At 37.8% G+C, this 20,213-nt stretch overlaps 1 protein-coding gene across 1 annotated transcript; it reads left to right on the top strand.

Moving 5' to 3' along the window:
- Positions 1-2,449: 2,449 nt before the first annotated feature.
- EMC7 (ER membrane protein complex subunit 7) lies at positions 2,450-18,445 on the top strand. Its single transcript, XM_047864099.1, has 5 exons — positions 2,450-2,745; positions 8,101-8,220; positions 12,669-12,807; positions 14,080-14,160; positions 17,984-18,445. Exons 1-5 carry the CDS (start codon positions 2,513-2,515, stop codon positions 18,134-18,136), a joined length of 726 nt encoding a protein of 241 aa, XP_047720055.1. The 5' UTR covers positions 2,450-2,512; the 3' UTR covers positions 18,137-18,445.
- Positions 18,446-20,213: the final 1,768 nt, after the last annotated feature.

Below are 20,213 nucleotides of genomic sequence, written 5' to 3'. Positions count from 1 at the left end.
ATTTATATTGATGAAACACTTATATTACAAAAATATTGCCAAAAATCAGAAACATAACACTTTAAAAAAAAAGAAAATACATACCACCTGTAAAACCCAGACTTAACCTCTGCTGGTACAATCCCCTATTTATAAAAACGCTTTGTGTAGTTTTTGAGTTTTGTGTCTGTCCTTATCCTTGTTCACCCCCTTGTGGCCATGCTATGAAGAAACCAAGAGCCGGGCAACAAAAAAGGAAGAGAGAAAAGCAAAGGGCCTGGATAATAAACTGATGACCTCACTTTAACAGTATTTTCCATAATTGAGATAAGTAGGTCTGCCTGAAATCTATATTGGCCAAGATATTGGCAGGAAATAGATGCAAGGCTTGAAGGGGTTATTGTAAATGATCCCTTCATTAAAGTTTCTTGCTAGTATGGGCAGAAGTAAGGGAAACTGAATAATAAGGTGTCCTCCATATACCTCCTATTGGCCGGACCCAACTGGAAGCTCCCAGACGTCAAAGGAACCAAGTTTTTGCAATCCTTCAAGATCCAGCCTTCCAAGGCACAAAGCAGAGTAGAGGCTAGAAAGTGGATCTGGCTGGGCAAACAGAGCAAGTCCAGTGCAAAATCTTTTTGAAATATTTCATTATAAGCATAGTTTCTTTTATTAGGCATCAGTCCAAGAGATACATTATGGAATAACTCTTGTATACAGTTGAATACCTATGTAGTTCCTGTGGTCTACCTGGAAAACACCAGAAGTCATAGAATTTCACACTGCCAGAAAGCATTGTTTAGGCTTCTCTACTTCATCTATGCCGTAAAAATATCAGCCTTGCATTTGAGGGGTTCAAATCACTGGATTGTTTGGTATTAGAGTGACAATAAGGTAGGGGAAAAGAGAAAAGGGATGCAGAGAGCTTAGTTGCTGTTTGCGGCTGGTCCTCTTCCACTCTTTGCTCCCTGTAAAAAGGAAACTCCCCGGTTCCTACTTGATTTATGAAGACCAACACGGATTACCTATTAATCAAATTGAACATGTGTCTAAGACACCAACAAAGCAGGGTCACCAAAAATATGTGAATTATCAGAAAATTTGGGGATGAAGCTATTTTTATTTCAGCCTATTTGTAATTTTTGTGTGATTTTAGAAAAGTGAAATTTTATTTCATAGTTTATTTTTGAGGCGTCGTGGTAGTGGATAGCATTGTAGCACAGGATAACCTTTTTGACAGTAGCCCTGCTTCTTCCAACGGTCAAATGTGAAGAAATGGCTACATTCAGAAGGAAAGTACCTCCAACTGGCGGTTGCTGATGCTCAGGACACTACAGAGTATGGTTGGCCCCAGCTGCTGCATCTCTACCCCTTGCCAGGGGTTCAGAATACTCATCTCTTGTATCCCTTTCCCCAATTTTTGTTATTTTTCTTTGGGAGGCTAAGTCTAAAGAGTTCACAGGGCAAAAACATCCACTCCCTTCGATAATCTTCAACAGACATTTGTAAGAGAAGGCAACGTTTATGGCCAACAGAAACCGTGGGCAAGTTCCTTCCCTTTGTACCATCAAGAAAATGGAAAAGATTGGAGCGGATGATCTCTGAAATCTCGGCTTAGACCCCATGATCAACATTGGCAGTCCCTCACCCCCAACGCTGTTATGTTTACGGTAAAGCATTCAAATCAGAACGAAGGGTGTAGTACCTGATGAAGGTCCTTCAACTCTTGCCTTTTCACCAGAGGCAACCCTTAACAAATAGTTCACGTCTCTTTCTAGCTATTTTCTATGCCGAAACATTATCTCCTTTAAACATACAAATGGGAGACTTCATCTCACACGTCTTAGGGAATCTCTAGAATTTCTTCTTTTTTTTAGAACTTTTTAAAAAATATTTTTTAATATGTATATATTTTAAATGTTTATTGAGTTTTGAGGGAGAGAGAGCGCGAGCAGGGGAGGGGCGGAGAGAGAGGGAGACACAGAAGTCCAATCATGTTCAGCCTCTGAGCTGACAACATAGAGTCGGAGGCAGGGCTCAAACTCAGGAACTGCGAGATCAAGACCTGGGCCGAAGTTGGATGCTTAACTGACTGAGCCACCCAGGCGCCCCTTTTTATAACTTTTTTAAACGCTCTCTTCTGGGCCTGTTTCTCCAGAGCCAGGGCCTCATTTGCAGACACTACTTCAGATCGTCGTCGCTTTCAGTCTTAACGTCTTTTACTCCAGCGCGACGCCGGCTGCCACAGCAACACACTTCACCACTTTCACTTTGCGGGGGGGGGGGGCCCTTTCCGAGGCACTTGACACTTTCTTCAGACCGCATTCCAAACTCGAGCGCGGGGAGTTCTCGGTAGTACCTTGCCTCATTTCCGCCTCGCAAAGCGATTGGCCCAAGAGTCCTTCCCTTGGGTTTGAGCCTACAGCTCGCGCCAAGACCCGGCGCGCAGTGATGACGACATCGGGCCGCGGCGGCGACGACTGGGAGACTGGGAAGGCTTCCGGGGCCGGTCTGGCCGCTGAGAGCCGCTGTCATGGCGGCCATTCTGTGGGGCTTCTTTTTCGTCCTTCTGCTGTTGCTATCAGGGGATGCCCAGAGCTCGGAGCTGCCTGGGGCTACGGCCGATGGGTCAGGAGGGATTGGGGTCGGCATAGGAGATCGCTTCAAGATTGAGGGACGTGCTGTTGTTCCAGGGGTGAAGCCCCAGGATTGGATCTCGGCAGCCCGAGTGCTGGTAGACGGAGAAGAGCACGTCGGGTTCCTTAAGTGAGCATCCTGTGGGCAGCGGGAAAGAGGTTGGCGTGGAAGCCGGAAGGGAATTCCCTCCAGGAGAGCCAGGTGTCAGGAGCTGACGACGTCGCTGTCGGAGGGTGAAGGGGCGGGCGCCGTTAGCGGTGTGTGCCGGGAGACCTTGGGGGGGGGGGGCAGCCCGACGCTTCCCCCCCCCCCCCCGTTTCCCCCTCACTCCACTCCCTGGACCTCGGAAATGAGGATGGCAGGTGCTTGCCCCCGGGCCAGCGCAGTGGGGTCAGTTTTCTTCAATTCCATTTTTGCCACATACGGGGTCGACCACTCTTGGGCACTGGGGACAGGTGGGCCCCTTATTTGTCTCATGCTGAATTCTTTGCATCTCATCTAGCTTCCATGGAATCTGGTCTTTTTTTTTTTTTTTTTTTTTTTTTTGCATTCGTTTCAGTCTTTTGGCAGCTTGATTTGTGTAGAAAGATGCTAAAAACAAATGGGAATTCTCAAAGCCCAAAGGGACTTCTATGATGGCATAGACTGGGAGGCTAACGTTGTCGCTTCTCAAATTAATGGGCCCTGAAGTCCCTAATCAAAGCACCGTTTTTTTTTTGCCTGGAGGTGGGATTGTTGTTCTTTTTTTTACAGTTGAATTCATCGAGGGATTTGCAGTATTACACTTGCTGGTATTTATGTGAGACTGGGGTTTCTCTACATTTGCTTATATGCTTCTGTCTTTTCTAGCTATTAGCAGAATAGGATTTCAGCCTATATTAAAGGACCTGGTGAATTTATTAGCACTCCAGTTTTGCAGCAGCCTGCTTTTCAGATGTTTAGGTACAAATGTGATGTTTTGTATCTTTCATTCGCTTCTTGGGAGGTGAAACTACAAACTGAAAGAAAATATTTAGGAAAGGAAATGTTTCGTTTGTCCACCAGCAAATGATATTTGAAACCCAGACAACTTAAATGTAGACACTTCTAAAAATCTGATTTGCAGATATTCAGATCATCCAGGTGCTGTTGAATGAGAATTTGAATCCCAGATTAATAGATAATGACAACAAGGTTACAATCAGTATTTTGATGCTATTTGTCTTTGTGAATCTGGTATTCTTTGGAGTTTGCCCTAAGTAATGATGTTTTAATGAAAAAACTCTCTTAAGCCTTGGAAAACTAGCCTAAATTGACCATTTGGCTTCTCTTTTCTGCAGTATATAATTACTTTAAAAACCATAAATTTTTTTTTAATTTTAAAATAATGTGTATGCTGTGGCACCTGGGTGGCTCAGTTGGTTAAGCCTTGGACTCTTGATCTCAGCTCAGGTCTTGATCTCATGTTTCTTAGTTCAAGCCTGGCATTGGGCTTCACACTGGGCTTGAAACCTACTTAAAAAAAATTAAAATATGTATAAATATTCTGTTTATTGAAGGAAACATAACAAGTTAGGGAGCAAGCCTTAACATTTTGTTGTATATTTTGCAGTCTTTTTGTAATCATATGACCTGTTTTTAATAGTAAAATATATAGTACTTTGTAACCTGGTTTTTTTTTTTTTTTTCAGTTAATATTTTGTGAGCAGCTTCTGATACCATTTCATGTTCTTCCATTTGTATGTAGAAAGCTTAAAATTAATGTGAAGAGCTTATGGTGGGAACTTGTCCAAAGAGGGATAGGTAATTTTTCTTGTACATGTTATGCATAACTAGCATGCAGTTTTATGTTTGTTGGAGGTGGCATTGGTCTTGGCTAATGGAGATGAGGGGAGTTTTGACTGAGGATGCTTCGTGCCACTTCTTGCTCTCATCACTGTGTACATAAATCATAATCTATTTAGACATCTTCTTTTTGGGGTCATTTAGGTAGTTTTCAGTTTTTTGACATAGTAAAATTCTGCACGATACTTTTTTGGAACTTTTTATTATGGAAAATTGCAGACATACGCTAAAATAAACAGTAGTTTAGTGAATACTTAGGTACCCATCCCAGTCTACCATTTTTTTTTTTAGTGTCTCCTCTGTACTTAATTTTTTTCCCTGGAATATTTAAATATGATCCTAAACATCATATAATTTCACGTGAAAAAACATAATTATGTGTCTCTAAAAGATAAGGGCTTGAAAAAACCCCCACAATACTATTATTGATTTAATAAAGTAAATAATAATGCTGTAACTTCATCTAATACCTCGTTCATTTATCTGAAAAATGCTTTTATGTATTCTTTAAATCAGTATCCAACAAGGCTTACATATTGCAGAGTCCATCTGTAAAACCAAGTTTTAAAATTTCATTATAAAATTTGTATATTATCTTTCTAAAGTAAAATATTTACTGTAGGTTGAAAAATAGATTTGCTTTTTCCTTTGGGCAGTTAGTTCTGTTATTTGCATTGCACAGTCATTGCTTTAATTAATTTTTTCTGGACCTAGAAAAATGCTTTGAAATTTTGTTCACTGAGGGTCCTGTGAAGAAGCAGAAGATACACTCAAATTAGAATAATTCCAGGAAAGTCGAATGAAAGGATTAAACAGTATAGTCGTGGTGTAGGGAAACCAGATTGTACAGTACTCTAGAGTTTACAGCCTCAAGGCTATTATCACCTCTGAGCTTGAAGGATGTAGGGGAAGTAAAGTTTACTGGGACGTAGAAGAAAGGACTGCCTTGAGAGGAGCAGTGTCACTTGACAAAACAAGTCACAGGTGGCTTCTCAGGGAGAAAGCTGGGGAAAAATACGCTAAGCTCATGTTCTTTCTTTCCTTCCTCCAGTCTGCAAAGAGAAGGGTGGAGAGTGGGTCCGAAGGGCAAATGAAAGATATCCAGCCTAGTAATAAGTGAACTTGATGTTTTACGTTTTTTCTTTTAATGTTTATTTATTTGAGAGAGAGTGGGGGAGAGGCAGAGAGAAAGAGAGAGAATCCCAAGCAGGCTCCACAATGTCAGCACAGAGCCCGACGAGGGGCTTGATCCCACAAACTGTGAGATCGTGACATGAACTGAAATCAAGAGTTGGACGCTTAACCGACTGAGGTACCCAGGCATGCTGGTGTCTTTATTTCGATTCTGTTTTAGTTTAGTTTGTATTTTGAAGTAGCAAGGAATATGTTTTCCTCTTACATTTTAGTAAATATTGTGCATGTTGCAGAATCAATTACTGCTTTAGCTTTGAGAGAGTCTAATGATTTAAGAAGGATTATTTAATATATTATGCTGAGAATTATCTGATAAAGCCAATCCTTTTAGGATCATTTGTTTCCTAAAACAGAAACTTCTTTTTCCTCAGAATGTCAGTTTTCATTATCAAAACAAATTAATTTTGATCTATGAACCTGAAATTATCAGCTTTTGATGGGATGGTTTTCTAAGTCTAGAAGACTTAGAAGAAATCATTAAGGAAAAGGCAGGTGATTTTAACTACATAAACACGTTAGACTTTTATATATCCAAACTAACCAAAGTAGATGGGAGCTATTTGTAACAAGTGGAACAAGTGGTACTTAATACCCCATTTTTTAGAAAGAAAGACAACAAAATGCAAACAAAAACTAGAAAAAAAGCCATTTGTTTTTAAAAATCAATTAATTTATTGTTTAATATACGTCCAAGTTAGCATATAGTGCAACAGTGATTTCAGGAGTAGATTCCTTAATGCCCCTTACCCATTTAGCCCACCCCGCCTCCCACAACCCCTCCAGTAACTCTCTGTTCTCCATATTTAAGAGTCTTTTATGTTTTGTCCCCCTCCCTGTTTTCGTATTGTTTTTGCTTCTTTCCCTTATGTTCATCTGTTTTATATCTTAAATTTCTCATATGAATGAAGTCCTATGATATTTATCTTTCTCTGACTGGCTAATTTCGCTTAGCATAATACCCTCTAGTTCCATCCACGTAGTTGCAGATAGCAAGATTTCATTCTTTTTGATTGTTGAGTAATACTCCATTGTATATGTATATATATATATACCACATCTTCTTTGTCCATTCATCTATCAATGGACATTTGGGCTCTTTCCATACTTTGACTATTGTTGATAGTGCTGTTGTAAACATTGGGGTGCATGTGCCCCTTCAAAACAGCACACATGTATCCCTTGGGTAAATACCTAGTAGTGCAATTGCTGGGTCGTAGGGTAGTTCTATTTTAATTTTTTGAGGAACCTCCATACTGTTTTCCAGAGTGGCTGCACCAGCTTGCATTCCCACCAGCAATGCAAAAGAGATCCTCTTTCTCTGCATCCTCACCAACATCTGTTGTTGCCTGAGTTGTTAATGTTAGCCATTCTGACAGGTGTGAGGTGGTATCTTATTGTGGTTTTGATTTCTATTTCCCTGATGATGAGTGATGTTGAACATTTTTTCGTGTGTCGGTTGGCCATCTGGATGTCTTCTTTGGAGAAGTGTCTATACATGTCTTTTGCCCATTTCTTCACTGGATTATTTGGGTTTTGGGTGTTGAGTTTGATAAGTTCTTTATAGATTTTGGATACTAACCCTTCATCTGATGTGTCATTTGAAAATATCTTCTCCTATTCCGTCAGTTGCCTTTTAGTTTTGCAGATAGTTTCCTTCGTTGTGCAGAAGCTTTTTTATTTTGATGAGGTCCCAGTAGTTCATTTTTGCTTTTGTTTCCCTTGCCTCTGGAGACATGTTGAGTAAAGTTGCTGTGGCTGAGGTCAAAGAGATTTTTGCCTGCTTTCTCCTCGAGGAGTTTGATGGCTTCCTGTGTTACATTTAGGTCTTTCATCCATTTTGAATTTATTTTTGTGTGTGCTGTAAGAAAGTGGTCCATGTTCATTTTTCTGCATGTCTGTGTCCAGTTTTCCCAACACCAGTTGCTGGAAGAGACTGTCTTTATTCCATTGGCTATTGTTTCCTGGTTTGTCAGAGATTAGTTTGTGGGTCCATTTCTGGGTTTTCTATTCTGTTCCTTTGATCTGAGTATCTGTTTTTGTGCCAGCCATTTTTTTTTTTTTAATTAAGAAGTTGTTGCAGGGTATTGCAAAATGGGAACCCTAATACTGTAGTAATAATGTAAAGTGGTAATTTCCCTTGAATGAAGATATGGTTTCAGAATTGGAACTGTGTTCCTGTTCTATCACTGTCTCATAGAAGGAATTAGAAGTATTTTCTATGTCAGGATTCTCTGCTCCTGTGGAGTGCTCTGGGCTATTTTCAGAAGCCTGGCAGTGTGATTATGGAAGCTAAAGTGTAGGGACAATTCTTGCCAGTTTTTTGTGGGGTTTTGTTTGTTTGTTTTTTCTTTTGCTAATTGCTCTGAACGTCATTTTGGGGGGAGTTGATTTAGGAGTTAACATGATTTAAAAGAAGAATACAAGCTATTGATCCAAAGTGTCTAAATACGATTTTCATTTTTCTAGGACAGATGGGAGTTTTGTGGTTCATGATATACCTTCTGGATCTTATGTAGTAGAAGTTATATCTCCAGCTTACAGGTTTGATCCTGTCCGAGTGGATATCACTTCAAAAGGAAAAATGAGGTAAGGGTACCTGATGTAGTTTTTACTAAAGGATAGACTACTGAATACCTCCTATATTCCTTTTGGATTTTATAGTTAGGATTGAAAAGTTTTCTCATTTAAACTACAGGTATTCCTTAAAACAATTAAAATATCCTTATATTGTTTTTAGTTTAAAAATTTTTCTCACTCTGTTCCCCCTAAAATATCCTTATATTGATGTATATGTGTGTGTGTGTGTGTGTGTGTGTGTGTGTGTTTTGAGAGAGAGGATGCAAGTGAGCAAGAGGCAGAGAGAGAGAGAGAGAGAGAGAGAGAGAATCCCATGAGGGGCAGAGAGAGGGGTGGGGGAGAGAGAGAGAGAAAAGCGGCTTTTACCCAAAGCGGGGCTGGTGTTCACCTGAAGCAGGCTCACCTGATTGGGACTCAAACTCACGAACTATGAGATCGTGACCTGAGCTAAATGAAGTCAGATACTTAACGACTGAGCCACCCAGGTGCCCTCATTATATTGTTTTAATCTGTGCATTGATAATATTATAAAGTTGAACTTCCTCCTTCTCTGCTTTAAAATTTATTTTAAAGCTCCTTTATATGAGTATATAGAGAAGAGGCAAGATTACCTACTATGAGAGCAAAAGCCCTATAGAAGTTGTAATTGAAATGGGATTCCTAAAGTGGGAAATAATTTAACTTTTCTAAATTAGAAATATTAATCGTCTCCTGTTTCTCATTGGGATATTTTCATAATACCCTTAATACCTATGTAATAGTTGTATTGATCTAGAAATTTCTACAGTTCTTTCTGAAATATTTAGTGTGCAGTGGAAATTTGGTTTTGTTTGAGAAAACTGATTATATTGTAAGTTTATATCCACGTGAGGATCATGATAAGAAGAGAAGAAAGGGCAGTATCAGAGGCTGGCAGACAGGAAAAAATTTCAGAATTTCTAAGTAGATGAACACATGCTTTGAAGTTGAGGAGAAAAGAATGCTGGACAAATTCAGGCTGTGTGTGGAATACCACAAATCCATTTGCAGTTGGAATCCGTTGTATAGATGTCCACAGTGTTCAGATTCCTTCTGTTGTAACTCCAGTTTATTGGTTTATTTTTTTTTTATTGTCCCATGCCAGTAGTTGTCTCTTTGGGCTAATGACCAGGAAATATATGAAACAATTTTATTTATTTGCTTTTTTTTTCTAGCTTTATTGAGGTATGATGGCAAATATGAAAGAATTTTGAGTGGTTATGTCTCTTCTCTGAATTATCACAAAATAACTCTTTGTTGCAGTAATAAAGCACAGGTCTCACAAAGGCAAAAATAATTTTGGGGTTCGAGGAACTGTGTTTTATGACTGACCTTTTTGGTATATGTTCCAAAAATATTTAGGTTGATTTGTAGAGACTCCAAGTTGAGCTGATCTAATAGAGATATGTTCAGTTAGTATCATAATATTTACATTGGCATTAATGTTTATGCCTAAAATGTTTTCTTCTTTCTTTGCCTTTTTTGTTTTTTTTTGGACATTGAAAGTTTGAAAAGTATATGTAAATATGGTATAGTTCACATAGAGTGAGCCACACATAGAACTGTCTCATCCTTTATATCAGCTGAATATTAGTCCATTGATGCTGATGCCCATTAATGGACAGGTAGGGTTTTCTTTCTCCTCTTTTAACATGTGTGGTGAACAGAGATGATTATTTGGTAGTAATTTAAATTCTTGACATTATCATGAAACTAATATTATGATGCCACTAAGAATACATTCTTTAAAAACAAATTACTTTCCCCCCTATTTTAAGTTAAATTGTTGTCTTAGAATAGTCTAGTTTGTCCAAATTCTAATCGTATTTCTTGCTCTTGGCTATTTAGGGCAAGGGTGAAGCTTGAATTGAAGGTAATGTCTTGTAAATATGTTTATAAATATTTTTTGATAGAATAAATGAATTGTTTCAGAGTAGATGAACCTTATTAGGTATCAAATTTCTCACGTCTTTTTTTTTTTTTTTTTTTAAGTTTTTTTTTTTTCAACGTTTTATTTATTTTGGGGACAGAGAGACACAGAGCATGAACGGGGGAGGGGCAGAGAGAGAGGGAGACACAGAATCGGAAACAGGCTCCAGGCTCCGAGCCATCAGCCCAGAGCCTGACGCGGGGCTCGAGCTCACGGACCGCGAGATCGTGACCTGGCTGAAGTCGGACGCTTAACCGACTGCGCCACCCAGGCGCCCCTCAAATTTCTCACGTCTTAAAGGCATAAAGATTTTTAAGGAAATATATAGGTAAAATTCTAATGTTAAATTTAAACTTTAAAGGACTTATGACTTTTTATATATTTTAGAATTGGAAGCTTGGAGATGGGTGGGTGTGTTGATTGCACTATACTTATATACATATTTAAGTTTTTTTTTTTAATATTGAAAACAGTACTGGAGGAAATGAGGGCTGTTAAAAGGGGGTATTTGTCTGTTAACACCTATAATTTTTATTTACTTTTGCTCTGAATTTTGCATTAAATAGTTTAAGCAAATAGAAATATTTTTCTGTATATAAAGTTTTTTGCTTTTTGCTTTGGGTAAAGAGTACTTCCTGCTTTAGCATTTAAGGACTGGTTGCAGCAGTGGGATTCATATTCTCAGTTCCATTCCTGATGATTGGATGCCTGAAGCATAGGTAAAAAAATGAGGCTCTTATCATTTTAATAATTGGGGGTGGAACAAAATAGAGAGCAGATGGGATTCATATAAAATCCTCATATTCTTGAGCAATATTTTGTAAGCATGCATGGTAACATGACAGACATTTCCTTTTAAATATGTAGCTCCCAGAAGAGCAAGGGAAATCCCTGGGGGACAAACCATAAACCACTTTCCTACCTGGGGGTTTTGATATTCTAACCAAAATGCTTAGATTTTATTAGCAGTATGTAGGTAAGAGGTAAGCCTTAGGCTTGCTTTGGGCGAGAATTAGATCTAAGACTCGATACCCCCTTTGACTCTTGGCATTAAAATCCACTAGTCTCCCAATCTAGCCCTGGCCTTTTGAAGGGGAAAATCTCTCCTGAAATTTGATAGTCACAGTCCTCCCTCACTGAAATTTGGGGTGTGAACTTATTACTTCCTGCATGATCCAGAAACTTTCAAGCTGTGCAATTAACAAGATCATCCCTGGTCATAATCCTGAACTCCTGGTGAAGACAAATGCATAAACTCTCTGCAGGGAGATATTCTCTATTCAGGCCCACACATAAATAAAGTTATCAAACACCCAAGAAAACAATGTACATTGAGTCAGCAGATGAATTAGATATATAAGAACCTTATATAATAGGATTATTGGGTATGGACTATGAAATAGTTTAAAGTATATTTAAAATGCCTAAACAAATAAAAGATCTATTGTTGTAAGAGTAAGATACTACAAAAACAGACCATTGATATTTGAAAAAGAATAAAATAGAACTTCTACAATAAATACAGGCTTTGGAATACAAAATTCAATGCATATGTTAAACAACTGAACAGAGGTATGGTGAACTGGAAGACAGATAGGAAAAAACTTACCCAGAATACAGTACACATAAAGGAATGGGCACTGTGAAAGAATTTAACAAGATGCAGAGTAAAAAATGAAAAGGTCTAGAGGCACCTAGGTGGCTCAGTTGAGTGTCCGACTTTGGCTCAGGTCATGAACTCGCGGTTCGTGAGTTTGAGCTCCACATCGGGCTTGCTGCTGTCAGCCTGTCAGCTCAGAGCTGGCTTTGGATCTGGTCTCCCCCCTCCCCTCCCCTGCTTGTGCTCTGCCAAAAATTTAATAAAAGAAAGAAAGAAAAAGTTCTAACTGGTGTCAAATAGAAGTTCTGGGAGGAAATGAGAGAGAAAAGAGGAGGCAGTTTTCAAAAAGTAGCCTGGAACATGTATGAACATGTTGAGAGTTTTGATTAAAATTAGTGACATCTCTGGTGAAAATGTAGTGTTACCTATGGTACTGTTGCAGGACTTTCTTAAATCATAATTTTTTTCTGCAAAATTTTAGACTTAAAAATTGGGTGTGCTCATTAATGCCTATCTCAGACAGCCAAAGAAATAAAATACAACATTTTTGTATATTTATAACAAAATTAATTTATTATTAAATATAATCAAAGAGCTTTAGAGTTAGAAGAATTCTAAAAGAGCTTTTGATATATCCAGAGAAGAACTTGTCTAGCCCCACAGGACTAGGTAATAACAAGAGTTACAGCTAGAAACTAAGTCTCTCTCTCTGCATTTTGCTAAATATTTTAGAAATACAGATAAAGCTACTTTAATCCAATTTTTAAGATCAAAAGTTTAGATGCCAAAGCATTTTAGAAAAATGGTAATTTTAAAGGTAATTATAAGGCATTGTTAATATAAGCAGTTCTTTTAACTAGTAATGTTTTTGATAAAATTACTGATGCTTTTTTCATGTTGCTTCATCAGAGCAAGATATGTGAATTACATCAAAACATCAGAAGTGGTCAGACTTCCCTATCCTCTCCAAATGAAATCTTCAGGCCCACCTTCTTACTTTATTAAGAGGGAATCATGGGGCTGGACAGACTTTCTAATGAACCCAATGGTATGTATCAGGCTACAGTTAAACATCTTTACAAATCTCTAATTTGAATCTAGGAATTTGAAAATTTCTAGCCCCTCTGAGAAAGAAAGCTGAGGTCAGACTGTTAGATGAAAGGATAATTGTGAAGTTTATTGATTTCATAAAAATAGTAGCTTTAGGAATACTAATGAAAAGAATATGGTGAGAATTGCACAGTAGATTTGATATTGAAATGTGCAACAGAAATGGGATAAATACTTATTTATGATGAAAGGTTTTAAAATTTAAATGGAATAAGAGTATGTGGTAAGTCCCATGGAGTTAGCAGTCTCATCCTTCATACTACTTGCATATAAGTCCACTGATGAATGTGCCATCATTTATTAATCAGCTACTATTGATGGCTTGAGTAAGGGTCTTTCTCCTTTTTTCACATGTGTGGTAAACAGAGAATTTTTTCTGTGGTAATTTAAATCCCTGGTATAAAAATGATGTTATGGTATCCATTAATAATAAATCACTAATAGAATACATTCTTTAGAAACAAATTGACTTTTTTTCCTGCTTCTGGAAGTTGAATTATTATCTTGTAATTGTCTAAGTGGTGATCATAGTCCTTGCTGATGGCTATTTAGATCACAAACAGGAATATTTGGGGACTGTACATTTTTTGAGAGGAATAAATAGTACCTAGAATCTGCTATCAGGAGTAAAGAAGCAGGAAGGTAGAGTGGATAGGAGAAACCAGCAATGAGATTCCAAAGTTTATTGAGAAATAGATTCCATGTTCTCATTTCTGAAATTCATGGAAACATATACAGTGCTAAAGCTTCTAGGTCATTTTTCAAAACTAGTCACCTAGTACTATATTGCAGTCTCGAGAGAATGTACATTAAAGGGGCAATATAATATTTTCTTCAAGAACCATAAAGTCATCTGGAAAGAGACCAGCTGGCCCTCAGGGTCGCTATTCCCAATGCCAGACTGCAGATTGAAGAAAGTGAATAGATAGTTATGTTTGCAAACGGTTTGTGTTAAAACTGTAAGCACAAATATAAAGCGAGGTGTCTATAAATTCCAAATCCACATAGATAAGGCTCTTCTCTACAGTAGTCAGACATTGATTAGCGCCTGTATCACACAGGCTGAGTGAGTAGATTTGAGGTGGTGCTGCTAGGTTTATTCTATATATAACATATGAATCTTTAATTTCATCATGGGTTGTGAAATGCAGATTTTATTCTGCCGTTAAAGGGGAAAAACATTTTCTGGATTTCTTTTTTTCTTCCATAGGTTATGATGATGGTTCTTCCATTATTGATATTTGTGCTTCTGCCCAAAGTGGTCAACACAAGTGATCCTGACATGAGACGGGTAAGGTGATTGCCCCCACTGTGAATTTTTGAACCATATTCCAATGCCTGAATCATTCATTGTGGCTGAATGGCTTGGGTTTTTAGCTTTATCCTAATTCCCAAGCCAAATTCAATCAGAGGTTGTATTAATACAATATTATGTTCCTGGTATTAGTTAGTTGTTTCCATTGGACCAGATAAATTCAGTTGGTTCTGCCTGATAAAAGCGTGGGTCTCTTCGTACAGCTAAAACACTGCTTAGTACTGCTCTCTTTGTGCCTCATTTGTTAAATAGTTGAAATGCATAATAATCCTGGTAGTCCAATCCAAATAGTTTGCAAAATGATAGCTTCTTACAGTTTACCTTTACTTTACAAAACTCTTCAGAGTACACATTTAGTTTATGTGTTCAGACACACACACACACAAATTTGGATAACCAAGGGAAGAAAATAGAATAGCGACTTCCAGAGTCTTTACCCCCAAATTATATTGGTTTGGCAATGGGCAGAGGATTGCCAAATAAGATGCTTCAAATTTAGTGCCACTACTTTGTCTCTCTGAAATATTGGCTTCCATAAAATCTTCAGAATTTTTTTTAAACCATTGTTTTTCTTCCACCTGGAAATGATTAACAAATACCTCCTGAGTTCTGAGTTTTTCCACTGTATGTAATATGTTGATGTGTTGACACCTTATTTTTGCTGAATGAACATTTATTAATCAGTGTTTAGGTTATGGATACTGGGGATACAAAAATGAATTGTATATCATCCCTGTTGCCAATGAGTTCAGAGTCAAGAGTAGGAAATAGCACGGCTTTATAAAATACTTTCTCTTGCCGTCAGAGGATTGTGGGTGTATGGGTGAGGGAGTGTATTTGTGTTTTAAATGGGAAAATAAGATATGCATAAAATAAATAAAAATACTTGCTGAGGTAGTAGGTGATTAAGTTCTGTAGAAGGCAAGGCATTTTATTCCAAGCTGGAACAGCAGAAAAAGCTTCATGATTAAAGAAAGTTTTAAGATATTTCATGATGTCTCATTGCCAAATTTGACATCTTTGCTTCAGTGTTGGTCAGAAAGTATACATCCTATGTAATCCTGGTATCTGTTAAGCCAGGTAACTCTCTGTGGCATCAATAGAAGGAAACATTAGAGGTCACATTGGATTAAAAGTTCATTCCTTGCAAAGTGCTTTGCACATAGTAAGCAGTATAAAAAGTTCTTTATTCAGGAGCTTCAGAATTGAGCAGATTAAAACATAGATTTGATGATATATTTTTGCAGGGTCTCAAGACTTGTTACGATATATATTTGATTATGAGGGCATGTTAACTTTTTTTTCGGGGGGAGCATGTTAACATTTTTGATTTATGCTTATAATGTTTCTTTTCCTGTCCATATCTGTAAAAGCACATTCTCCTTGAGAACCCATGTATAAATTCTACCTTTGGAGAGAAAGCCTAAGCTAATATCCTAGTGGTGTTCAACTTTACATGAGAGATAATATAATATTTGCTATTTTTTCCATGTGTGAACTAATACTATTTTAAGTTCATTTTTGGAATGTTACATAAAATTCATATGTAGCATATATTACATCAATATTGTTGAAGGTAGAACAATACTTTATTGATTGTTGGCTAAATAGAGAGAGGACAAAACCTCAAAATAAAAGTGCCAGATCCTTATGAGGTCCTGCCAGTGACTTGTTTGTAACATTTTTATTGCTGGCTTTAGATGCTGTTAAGGTCCATAGTAGTATTCATAGATTTACTACTAAGGGCCTTAGGAATTAAGTGTTGGAAATACTGTAGTTATTTTCCGAACTTTTCTAATAGCCTGGATATATAATTAAAGATTGATATTCTTTTTTAAAATGATTTTTTATTTATTTCAGAGAGAGAGAGAGTGCGAGCAGGGGAGGGACAGAGAGAAAATCCCAAGCAGGCTTTCATGCTATTAGCACAGAGCCCCACACAGGGCTCAAACTCACAAACCATGAGATCATGATCTGAGCTAAAATCAACAGTTGATCACTTAATTGACCGAACCACCCAGGCACCTCTGATATTCTTATTTATATGCATTTAAAGAAAGCATGAGTTTAAGAAAACACTCATTTAGGGGCGCCTGGGTGGCCCAGTAGGTTAAGCGTCCAACTCTTGATTTCGGCTCAGGTCGTGATTTCGGCTCAGGTCATGATTTCACGGTCATGAGATCGAGCCCCCTTGAGAGTCTCTCCCTTTGCCTCTCCCCTGGTTGTGTTCTCTCTCTCTCTCTCTCTCTCTCTCTCTCTCTCTCTCTCAAAAGGTAAAAAAAAAAATTTAAAAAGAAAAGAAAACACCCATTAAAACAGTAAGAAAGCATTTTTATTTATTTATTTATTTATTTATTTATTATTATTATTATTATTATTATTTAATGTTTATTTTTGAAAGAGAGAGAGCGAGTGAGCAGAGGAGGGGCAGAGAGAGAGGGAGACACAGAATCCAAAGCAGGGTCCAGGCTCTGAGCTGTCAGCACAGAGCCCAACATGGGGCTTGAACTCATGGACTGCGAAATCATGACCTGAGCCAAAGTCGGCTGCTTAACCAACTGAGCCACCCAGGCGCCCCAGAAAGCATTTTAATCAGAAAACATAAAATAACGGGCACCTGGGTGGCTCGGTTGAGTGTCCACCTCTCAATTTTGGTTCAGGTCGTAATCCTAGGGTCATGTGATTGAGCCCCATTTCAGGCCCAGCACTGAGCATGGAACTTATGGGACGTGCTTAGGATTCTCTCTTCCTTTGCCCCTCTCCCCACTTCATGGTCTCTCTCTCTCTCTCTCTCTCTCTTTCTCTCTCTTTCTCTTTCTAAAATTAAAAAAAAAAAGCATAAAATGAGACGACAGGAATATGGTCACATATAATAATAGAAAGTACTGTTTATGAAAACATAAGCCAAATCAAACCCTAGGCAAGATTTATTGGACATTTATTAAAGGATCACAATGCTTAGTAGTATAAAGGAGGTATGAAACATGGTTTCTAAAAGGATACAGGAGTGCTGATTCATAGGGGCACATGTACCCCAATGCTTATATTTATAGCAGTGCTATCAACAATAGCCAAATTACCGAAAGAGCCCAAATGTCCATCAACTGGTGAATGAATGAATCAAAAAGATGTGATTTATATACACAATGGAATGCCACTCAGCAATGAGAAAGAATGAAATCATGCCATTTGCAACAACGTGGATTGAACTAGAGGGTATTATGCTAAGTAAAATAAGTCAGCCAGAGAAAGACAGATGTATGTTTTCACTCATATGTGGATCCTGAGAAACTTAACAGAAGACCATGGGGGAAGGGAAAGGGGAAAAATAGTTTCAAACAGAGAGGGTGGCCAACCATAAGAGACTCTTAAATACAGAGAACAAACCGAGGGTTGATGGGGGGAGCGGGGGCGGGCAGGGCTTGGGGAGGTGGGGAAAATGAGTGATGGGCATTGAGGAAGGCATTTGTTGGGATGAGCACTGGGTGTTGTATGTAAACGAAGAATCATGGGAATCTACTCCCAAAGCCAAGAGCACACTATGTACACTGTATGTTAATTAACTTGACAATAAATTAGGTGAATGAAAGAAAGAAAGAGAAAAGGAAGAAAGAAAAAGAAAAAAAGAAAGAAGAAAAGAAAGAAACGTGGTTTCTGAAGTCCTATTGGGTATAACATTGCTGAGAACCAGTAGCTTCTACTTGTTCTATTCCTCTTCTTCCTTGATGGAAATGTTAGTTGTTAAATGACTTGAAGGATCCCAGTGCCTTTTGTATTATTATACTTTGTCTTCTTGCAGGAGATGGAACAGTCAATGAATATGCTGAATTCCAACCATGAATTACCTGATGTTTCTGAGTTCATGACAAGACTCTTCTCTTCAAAATCATCTGGCAAGTCGAGCAGCGGCAGCAGTAAAACAGGCAAAAGTGGGGCTGGCAAAAGGAGGTAGTTGGACAGTCCAGAGATAGCATTTGCACAGACATGGCAACACTGGGTGACATCCAAGCCTTGAGGGAAAACCGTGAAGCAACTACTGTAAACTTGAGTCATCCTTAAAGTTGATCTCTTATAACTGTTGTGTGTGGTAATTCTTTAGCACGTGTTTTGTACTTGGTACACAAGAAAACCCAGCTTTCATCTTTTGTCTGTATAAGGTCAATATTGATGTCACTGAAATAATTAGTGTCCTATAGAAAATGACATTAATAAATTATATGAAGTTCTATACATTATGTATATTAAAATGTCTTAATCCAGAGATAGAATTATCTTGTCATTTCTTCTTTACTTGATATTTCTTTTATTCCAGACAGCTTTGTTCTTTCATTATATGAAGCTTGAAATTGATCTTTCCTATCTAAAAAGAAGTGGTTGCTATTTTTAGAGCAGCATGAACCATTGGGTTTTTTAATGGCCAGACCTTGAAAATTATCAGCCCTGCCCTGCATTTAACATTTCCTGATGTTTGAGGTAGAACCAAATTCTGATGTCTTAATTTGTGTTATTACAGTTAGTTTCAGAGTATGGATATATGAATTAGAGTAGATGTTACCAGTTTTTAAGTTTTTGTTACCATCATTGGGATTCATTGAGTATCAGCTATGTGCTGTACTTCAAGGAGGGTTTCAGAGATGGAGAATGTCAGTGGCTGTCCTCAACAGAGCTTATTATGGAAAGAGGAAGCCCAAATAATAACAGGGAATGCGTAGCCAGGGGAAGGAAGTGCAGCAGTAGGAGAGCCTTCTGGAGACTGAGGATGGAAAATCAACCTTAGAGCTCCATGTTGTAACGTTGGTAGTGTAGCACAGGTACCTTTTAAATCCTCTCATCTCTCTCATCATTGATTTTCAGAGTTGTTGGAATGTAAATATTACTTTCCAATCAGGATTATCTCAAAAACTTTATGTCAATAAGTTATAAAAATTTCATACCTTTTGTTTTTAATTAAAAAGGAACTCAGACTATTTATAGTATTACTGTAGTAAAGGTCTCCTATTCTCTTCTATGATAAAGAACTCCCCTATTGCTTTCTTAAGGTTATGAAGTCTGCCAGAATGACAAAAAAATATTCCAAACTCGTATTTACCCTTTTGTAGTAGGTACAATTGTTCATTTTGAAATGAGGTTCATAGGGTTTCTTTTTTTTTTTTTTTTTTTTTTTTTAAATTTTTTTTCAACGTTTATTTATTTTTGGGACAGAGAGAGACAGAGTATGAACGGGGGAGGAGCAGAGAGAGAGGGAGACACAGAATCAGAAACAGGCTCCAGGCTCTGAGCCATCAGCCCAGAGCCTGACGTGGGGCTCGAACTCCTGGACCGCGAGATCGTGACCTGGCTGAAGTCGGACGCTTAACCGACTGCGCCACCCAGGCTCCCCATAGGGTTTCTTTTAAAGACATAAGCTTTGATACAGGACAGTTTATTAACTCATATAGTGTTTGTATTATTATATGCTAAAGTTACCAAACTGGTTAAGCTATGAATGATTAAGGGGGGAAACTGGGCAATGGTAGAACTAGGTAGGTCTTTGGAAATGGAGTCATTTATTGAAAATAACTTAAATATTAGAATGCTAGTTGAATGAAAGTTGCAATTTAAAGGAGACAGGATATAGTGAGAGTCATAGTTATATGACTGGAAATCATCTTGAAAAATTTGAAAATTTGGGGTGTCAAAATTTGCACATAGAATATCTAATGACCAAAAAATTAAAAAGAACTTTCAAGGAAATGATTTCATATCTTAATTAAGAAAGTTTGTGGTTATTTTACATAGATTCTAAAACCATCTGAATATAATATATATACATCCCTTATATTATGGAATATTATTATATCAGTTGTATATGAACATCTTATCTTTGCATGGAACCTTCGTCAAATGCTTATTGTGCTTACAGGTGAAGAAATTATTGTATTTTATTGGACAATATTGGGTTCAGTGCAAAGAGACTGTTTAGCTGCTAACTTGCATTTTGTGACTTTGGGCAAGTCACTTCCCTCTTTGAACCATATTTTATCTTGTTC

Source organism: Prionailurus viverrinus, chromosome B3, assembly GCF_022837055.1.
Source record: "Prionailurus viverrinus isolate Anna chromosome B3, UM_Priviv_1.0, whole genome shotgun sequence".
In the NCBI taxonomy this organism is placed as follows: domain Eukaryota; kingdom Metazoa; phylum Chordata; class Mammalia; order Carnivora; family Felidae; genus Prionailurus; species Prionailurus viverrinus.
The sequence above is the reverse complement of the archived record's forward strand: the minus strand, read 5'-3'. Positions and strand labels throughout refer to the sequence as shown.

Bases quoted from the DNA above. Each gene is read 5' to 3' on its own strand.
- EMC7 (XM_047864099.1), top strand. From the start codon at position 2,513: ATGGCGGCCATTCTGTGGGGCTTCTTTTTCGTCCTTCTGCTGTTGCTA. The intron at 12,808-14,079 runs GTATGTATCAGG...TTTCTTCCATAG, and splicing joins ACTTTCTAATGAACCCAATG to GTTATGATGATGGTTCTTCC. The intron at 14,161-17,983 runs GTAAGGTGATTG...GTCTTCTTGCAG, and splicing joins GTGATCCTGACATGAGACGG to GAGATGGAACAGTCAATGAA.